At 45.2% G+C, this 7,978-nt stretch overlaps 2 protein-coding genes across 2 annotated transcripts; both read right to left on the minus strand.

The window, feature by feature from the left end:
• Positions 1-453: 453 nt before the first annotated feature.
• Positions 454-1,109, minus strand: LOC123181788 (histone H3.2). The gene has a single exon (XM_044594126.1). It carries the CDS (start codon positions 1,038-1,040, stop codon positions 630-632), a length of 411 nt encoding a protein of 136 aa, XP_044450061.1. The 5' UTR covers positions 1,041-1,109; the 3' UTR covers positions 454-629.
• A 4,980-nt stretch (positions 1,110-6,089) lies between these two features.
• Positions 6,090-6,794, minus strand: LOC123181789 (histone H2B.1-like). The gene has a single exon (XM_044594127.1). It carries the CDS (start codon positions 6,691-6,693, stop codon positions 6,235-6,237), a length of 459 nt encoding a protein of 152 aa, XP_044450062.1. The 5' UTR covers positions 6,694-6,794; the 3' UTR covers positions 6,090-6,234.
• Between the last annotated feature and the right edge of the window lie 1,184 nt (positions 6,795-7,978).

Here is a 7,978-nt window from a genome sequence, read left to right on the forward strand (position 1 = left end):
AACTACACTGATTACAGCTATCTCAGATTCAAAATTATATTTAAACGACAGTGGCGACTCACAGAGTTTATTAATCCTTCAACAGAGTGCAGATATTTCCCGTTCCATTTGGAGTCCAAAACCCACAAACACAGGAGTCAGTAAATAAAACATCACATGATACTGCAAAACCAGTTACACTTAGAACAGCCAGAATTTCATAGCTTCCATGGATACACAAGTACACTTGTTTATGGGACAACCTCCAGCAACAAATGGACAGAACATTTGAAACTTAATATTCAAAGAGATTGGCATTCAAAAGCACAACTGTAGGCAAAGAAGAGACAATCCACTATGTTCCTTTCCACGCAAGAATTGAGAGTAACCATCGACAGTGGAAAAATTGCGTGGAAAGGAACATAGTGGATCAGATCCAGTGGCAGCATATGAGATCAGACAAACAAGCAGGCATGTTTAAAATCAGATTGCTAACTTCCATTGATGATGATAACAAGATGATGCCATCACATACATCACACCATAACACAACCGTCCACGAGCCTTACTACCACAGACACGGGCTAATAAGAAACTAACACAACTCTACACCTCAACACCAGATCAGACACTGGGGAGCAGGAAGCAGCCTAGGCCCTCTCGCCACGGATGCGGCGGGCGAGCTGGATGTCCTTGGGCATGATGGTGACGCGCTTGGCGTGGATGGCGCAGAGGTTGGTGTCCTCGAAGAGCCCGACGAGGTAGGCCTCGGCGGCCTCCTGCAGCGCGGAGACGGCGGAGCTCTGGAAGCGGAGGTCGGTCTTGAAGTCCTGTGCGATCTCCCGCACCAGGCGCTGGAAGGGCAGCTTGCGGATGAGCAGCTCGGTGCTCTTCTGGTACTTGCGGATCTCCCGGAGCGCGACGGTGCCGGGGCGGAAGCGGTGGGGCTTCTTCACGCCGCCGGTGGCCGGGGCGGACTTGCGCGCCGCCTTGGTGGCCAGCTGCTTCCGCGGCGCCTTGCCGCCGGTGGACTTCCTCGCCGTCTGCTTCGTGCGGGCCATCGGGAGTGGAGGACTTGCTTCGTGGGCGCGGAGAGAGGATTGCTTCGGAGGTTTGGGGTTGGAATGAGGAACGATGGAAGGATTCGGGGCTCCTTTTAACGAGAGGGGGCGGCCCGGTGGGCGCGAGTCTGGGGAATTTTCCGCTCTTTCGGCGCTCTGTGTTTCGGGAGAGAGGCGTGTTTCGAGCGTTGGATCTGCGAGCCATGGATGGTGAGGATTTCGTTTCGGGTGAGGCACGCGGATCGTGGGCAGCGATCCGTGGCGTGGGTGTTCCTCGGCTCTGGTTGGTTGGTTGCAGCTGCGTTGCCTTTTGTTTTTTTGGATTGCCTGCTCGGGGCGGCCGCTATTGTGGGCTTGGGCTGCGTCGGCCTCTCTTCAGTTCAGACCAGTGGCGTGATCGAGGATGGGCCGAAATTTCTTCCCCACGTTTCAATTCTTCTGCCAGGACCGGACCAGCCGTCGTGCCGGCCTGGGATCCAGACTCTGTTCCTATGCCTCAAAAAAAAAGTCAGAACGAGTCACCTCACTGGCTCACTTCTGTGTACTGATAGGTGCAGATTATATCTGGCAAAGAGTTGCTTGTACGTACTGTGCACAAGCACCAAGAAAACCCTACACGAGTCAATGAACATCAGGAAATGAAGAAGAGGAAGAAGAAGACATCTATATACCGGGCCATATCGCCGAGGAGATGGCGGATCTGACTTGGAAGTCACGTGCACCCTCATGGTGCAGATTTTTCACTTGGTTGGCCCTCAGGGATAGGTGTTGGACGTCGGATCAACTTGCGAGGAGAGGGCTGCTGCACCAGAACGCGTGCCCGTTTTGTGACCAGGAGGAGGAAACAATTAACCACATTCTACTCACTTGCGTCTTTGCTAGGACTACTTGGGTGAGGATCTGTGAGGCCTTGGGCAAGCCGGATTGGACCCCATCTCAACAAGACACGCTGGCGGAATGGGCAGTTGCCAAGCGAGGATTAGATGGCATGAGCATGAAAGACCTTCGTACTATTGTTGCGCTAGTATGGTGGGAGTTGTGGAAGCATAGGAATGCAATTATCTTCGATGGAGCGCGCCCTTCAATAGAGTTTCTACTAGGGAGAGTGAGGCAGAGGGCCCAGTGTGGGCATCTGCCGGGCTAATGAAAGGGAATGTAGCTCCCTTCTTTAGTAGGATGGAGAGGTGGGAGACGCGTGAGGAGTAATATGTACTAAGTACTGTGTAATTGTGGTGGAGGCTTTCTTTGCCTTTTTTCTTTAATATATGATATGCACACCCGTGCATATTCGAGAAAAAAATATCACCGAAGAGAACAGGCAAACACATTTAAAAGTGCAGCACATTTAGCAGCCGTCGTTGCTTTATTTGTTCGTCAGGCATGTCAATTGAATTGACAGTTGTGCCGTATATGGTCTTTCTACTGCTTCAAAGCAAGTCCCCACTGCAACTTCCCTGGAAGGTTCATCGTACTCCTTCCCTTCAGAATCACATCTGTCATTCAGATAAATCGATATTCATAACTGACCCGGCAGATACCAAAAATGAAACAGGTAAAGGCACACAAAGCAACGAGGCTACATTGCACCTCAGCCGCCACTCATCGTATGGCTGGAATATACAGGAAGACCATGTAATTATTTTTACGTGCATGTTGTTATATATATAGTGAAGATTTTATCGTCCACCTAAGGCTATGTTCGGTTAGCCCCAGCCCTGCCGAGATCGGGCCCAAACCGCGCCGATCCCCGTGGGTTTCACCCCGGCTGGGGGCGGATCCCGATCTACGAGTAGCTTATAGGAGCCCGGTGTGGATTGAGCCCCTCCCAAATCCGTTCGAAACCGCGTGGAAACCGCAGGGAAATGACCCACGCGTCCCACCTCGTGGAAACAAACCTCGTCCCTCTCTCCTGAAAACGGTTACGCTATCTCCCTCTCTCGATTTTGTGGCTGACAGGAGGGAGGAGATCTCGGGAGGAACTAACCGAATAGAATTTTAAACAAAGAGATTTTTGGGGAGGGTGTTGGCGGGGGGTGGGTGACATCAGGGGATTCACCCAATCCCTGCAGGGGTTGGTTCCTCGTGGGGGAGGAAACCACAACAACCGAACCTAGCCTAAAAGAAAAGAAAAACATTACCTATCGTCTCTGATTCCTGTCTGTTTGCCAATGATATATCCATTGCCCTGTGGTACAATTATCTTGTTCTCTGCTGCATCAAGGGCATTAGCATCATTGTAGTGATGCTATTTTTTTCTTTTAAATGTACTAGTTCAATCATTTGCAGTATCCACTAGCATTGCTTATAAAACCTTCTGTCATACTGCACCTTTTTGTCGCTAATGATTACCTCTACTGAGCAATGCCACAGCCTCTCTGGAATGTTGACAATTTGATTAAGCTTTAGCTGAATCTTTAGTCTCTACAATGCACCAAACTAATATCAACTTTTGGATTCTCCAATAAAGTAACTGAAATAATTTGTAAGGTACTAGTAGATTATTCATGTTGATGTTGATATTCACTGCAAGGCTAAGATCCTTTGGCATCCGCTGTCGCGGCAGCTGAAGACGATGATTTATATAGTCAACTTGTCTGGTGTGCCATAAACTTACTCTTAAGAAGAAATACTGGCAGGTGGTAATTGTTCTCCCTGTGATACTTTTCCTGCTCCGCAGGCTAAGGTGCCAGTTGGTCGAGGAATGGTCAAACATACAGTATCTGAATGGCAATTCAGGGTATTAGCATCCTAGTATGTGATGCGATTTTTTCCTTCTAAATGTACTAGGTCAGCTCCTTATCATCAGTATTTGATAGCAGTGCTAATAAATCTCATGTTAAACTACACAGTTTTTTTGCAAATGATTACCTCTATCGAACAATGCCAAAGCCTCTCTGGGATGCTGACAAATAGCCTTTAAAATTCTTACTTTTTTGTTGAGTTTGCGTAAATATATTATCATAAAACTAGCTACCAGAATACTTCTGTTAACTAATGATGATTTAGAGACTCAATAAACTGTTAATGATTTAGAGACATTAAAAAATGCTATTGGACAATGATGCCAAGATGTTTACAAACTGGTGTTCCTGGTAGCACATCTCAGAGAAGGATAAATACGACAGAGGGACTGATAACGAACACACGTCCAAGTTGTTTTCAAATGAATTGCAGCCTTCAGGGTGCAACCTATCACCAGAATTTATTTTCAATCATAGGATTTTGTGATCAATGACTGCCCAAGAACATGATTGTAAAGATTCTTCCCTCCCATTAACAGTCATAACTTATAGCTCAATCTGGTAAGTGGTATCTTCTGATGTTAGTTAGAATCTTGGTAATACTTGGTGTATCAGGTGCTGGATTTTTATTTTGTTCCTTGTGGACGAGTAGGCATCATAGTCTCTATGCTGCACCGATCTCAATTTTGGGTTCTCTAGAAAAATAACTGGATTATTCATGTTAATGTTAATTAGTTATGCATTGTCAAGCTAACTTGGCTAGCATTGAGATATTGCTAGGGAATATAAAGGCCACGGGAGAAGAGTTGTTGTTTGGATGATTAAACTAGTGGAAATTGCTACCTAAGTTATCTGATACCTGGAATCTGTAGAAAAGAAACATATATTTTATTTTATTTTAGTAACTGAAGCTTTTGACTTATAGGGAGAGTCTAAGTAGGTGTGCAGTAGCAGCGGCACTTGATATATGTACTTTCCCTGCTAGGCTACTATAGTTGATTAGCATGTGTGTACTTAGCCTGTTAAAATCTTTACGGCAGTGGGTTACAACTTACATCAGTGATATTTATTTCTGTAAGGGTTTCACATTTCAGGAAAGATATACCTGTGGTGAAGAAAAAAGGCGTGTCCAGGAGGACAAGGATGGAGCGCTCTGCTTCAAATTATCAGCATGCCGTGCAGATTTGCTTACCTAGAATGTTGACAAATTAGTATAGCATTTTAGCTGAATCTTTAGTTTCTACAATACACCCATATCAATTTCTGGATTCTCCAACAAAGTAACTGAAATAATTTGCAATGTGGTAGGTTATTCATGTTGGTTAGCTATTCACTGCCAGCCTGCTTAAAACAATGAACTGTATAGTTGAATTGTCTCTTGTGCCATAAACTTACTCTCAGTTGAAGAAGAAGAAAACATCACCTATCTCAACTATGAAAAAGAAATGCAACCTTTGATGGGTTATCTTGTCCTAAATGTCAATACAGGGTATTAGCATCCTATTATATGGCAGGTGCAGTATGATAAAAGATCGGCATTGTATCTTGAAAACCATGCTTGTTCAACCTCCATATATCTTCGATGCACAGAAATATGTAGCAGTTTCTAAGAATGAAACCAGTCCTCCCACAGATGAACTTAAACTGCTCTTCAGTAAACGATTGGAAACATGAGCCGGGCTTTCTTCTTGATGGTTTCAGGATAGCCTCCATACCCCTGCGGAAAAAAATATCAGACCACCAAAATCAAGAAGGTAACCTAAAAGGGGGAAACAAAGAACTAACCAGCCAGTCGTGAAGTCAAACGATCTCTGAATTGCTGCAGTATTTGCAGAGCAGGATGATAAAAGATGGTTCAAGAAGTTGTAGATGTTCACGCAGTTGTTGCCCTTGTATGTAGCTTGCAATGCCAGTATTTTCTTAAGAGATTTGGCATCTTTATGTCATAAAGATTACCAATGTCTCCTTCATTGTTATTTTTCAGAATATCTGGTCGCTGGTTTATCTCCAAAGATCATGGTACAAATTCATCAGGTACTTGTCTTTGGAGCAACCTGCAAGAGAAGCGTGTGCCAACCACCAAGAGCAACAGTGTACAGAACCTCAATTGAGCTCCCCACAATGCAGCTGATTCTAAGAAATGTCAAACAAATGGGACAGCCGATCTGGTTTCTTCAGCCAAATTGCCATGACATTTCTCCAAGTCTCCAAAAGAAAACATACATCACTTACCATCGCATAGCACAGTTCGGTCAGAAAGCTAGGCCATGCATCAAACGAGTACTAGTTAAGAAATCAGAAACGAGGGTTCCCAAGAGATGCATATCACATCGTTTACTATTTCAGATCGGTACATGACACGGCAACATCAGCAATCAAACCAAAAATCAGCATTCCACCAGTTTTAGATACACGGCAGCCAACTACAGTTCCTGAGACGCAAACATGGCAATCTAAGAGGAGGTGAACTTGGTGACGGCCTTGGTGCCCTCGGAGACGGCGTGCTTGGCGAGCTCGCCGGGGAGGACGAGGCGGACGGAGGTCTGGATCTCCCGGGAGGTGATGGTGGGCTTCTTGTTGTAGCGGGCGAGCTTGGCGGCCTCGCCGGCGAGCTTCTCGAAGATGTCGTTGATGAAGGAGTTCATGATGGACATGGCCTTGGAGGAGATGCCGATGTCGGGGTGCACCTGCTTGAGCACCTTGAAGATGTAGATCTTGTACGTCTCGACGCTCTTCTTGCCCTTCTTCCGGCCCCTCTTCTCGCCGCCCTCCTTGGAGGCGGTCTTGCCCGCCGGCAGCCGCTTCTCGGCCTTGGGCTTCTTGGCCGCCGGGGCCTTCTCGGCCTTCTCCGTCGTCGGCTCCTCCTCCGCGGGCTTCTTCGCCGCCAGCTTCTTCTCCGCCTTGGGGGCCATCGCTGCTGAGGTTGATTTGGTGTGGGGGATTCTCCGCCTGGGTGGGTTGTGCGTGCTGGAACTGGAAGAAGATGGGGAATTTGTTTGGAAGGAGATGTTGCGGAACAAGCTGCGGGAGGGCTAGGTTTATACAGAGGGGGAGGTGGGCGCTGATTGGTGGATAGGTGGGTGCCCCGGATCGGTGACGTGGAACCGTGCGATGCGTTCGGCGCTGTTTTCTGTGGACGGGCGGGATGCGTTTCGGCGCGGATCGCTGTTCCTGGCGAAAAGACACGGGCGGGAACGGAAAGGCCAGAGCGCGCGACCGCGAGAATGGTTTGGATTTCTTTCACCACTCTATCTTTTCTTTTTCCTGGTTTCCTCTCATGGTTTTACCGGTTGAATTAAAAAGCGTAAGAATGTTCGCGAATTCAAAAATATTCGTGGATTCGAGAAAATGCAAACTCGAAACAAAATGTCTGTGAACTTAAAAATATTCATGAATTGAAAAAGTTCATGCAAAATAGAAAAGATGTTCGCGGATTGAAAAAATGTTCACAAATTCTAAAATGTCTGTACATTTGAAAAATGCTGACAAATTTGAACAAAAGTTCACGCAAAGTAGAAAAAATGCCCGTGGATTCAAAAAAATCATGTATTAAAAAATATTTGTGAATTCAAAAAATGTTCACGAATCTGCTGTTCGCCAATTCAAAAAATGTTTGTGAATTTAAAAATGTTCGCGTATTTTAAACAGTTCACTAATTCAAAAAATAATTCGCATATAGAAAAAATGTTCACTGATTTGAAAAAAAAGCAAAAAATGAGAAATGTTCACTAATTCAAAAGAAATCATAGATTTGAAAACAAGTTCATCAATTTGAATAATGTTCACAAAATTGAAATGGTTAACTATTTTTCAAATTTCCCGCAATTTCCAAATGGGAAGGCCCATATGCCATCGAATAAGTTTTCTGTTCTAGAGCTATCAAGATAAATAACGTTGAAGGAAATAAACCAAGAGTAGTTAATGGGCAAAGACTTAAACATTATATTGCAGGTAATCCCATTAACATTGATTCCGACGTTATTCAAGTAATTACACCGAAAGAATACATAGAAGAAAAGACTTCAAAATTTTGAAAAAGGAATAGGTATGTGATAATGTAAGTAAACTGACTCGGAAAATTCCATAAAAAATATTTTCATCTGTTTTGGAATATTTTAATTATTTTTGGGAAAAATAAATAGTTGTGGCGGTGCCCGAGAGGCCCACATGGACAAGGGGTGCTGACACCCCCTGGTC

The sequence above is a fragment of the Triticum aestivum genome, chromosome 1D (assembly GCF_018294505.1).
Source record: "Triticum aestivum cultivar Chinese Spring chromosome 1D, IWGSC CS RefSeq v2.1, whole genome shotgun sequence".
NCBI lineage: Eukaryota > Viridiplantae > Streptophyta > Magnoliopsida > Poales > Poaceae > Triticum > Triticum aestivum.

Excerpts from the sequence above, each read along its gene's own strand:
- LOC123181789 (XM_044594127.1), bottom strand. The coding sequence starts at position 6,693 with ATGGCCCCCAAGGCGGAGAAGAAGCTGGCGGCGAAGAAGCCCGCGGAG.
- LOC123181788 (XM_044594126.1), bottom strand. The coding sequence starts at position 1,040 with ATGGCCCGCACGAAGCAGACGGCGAGGAAGTCCACCGGCGGCAAGGCG.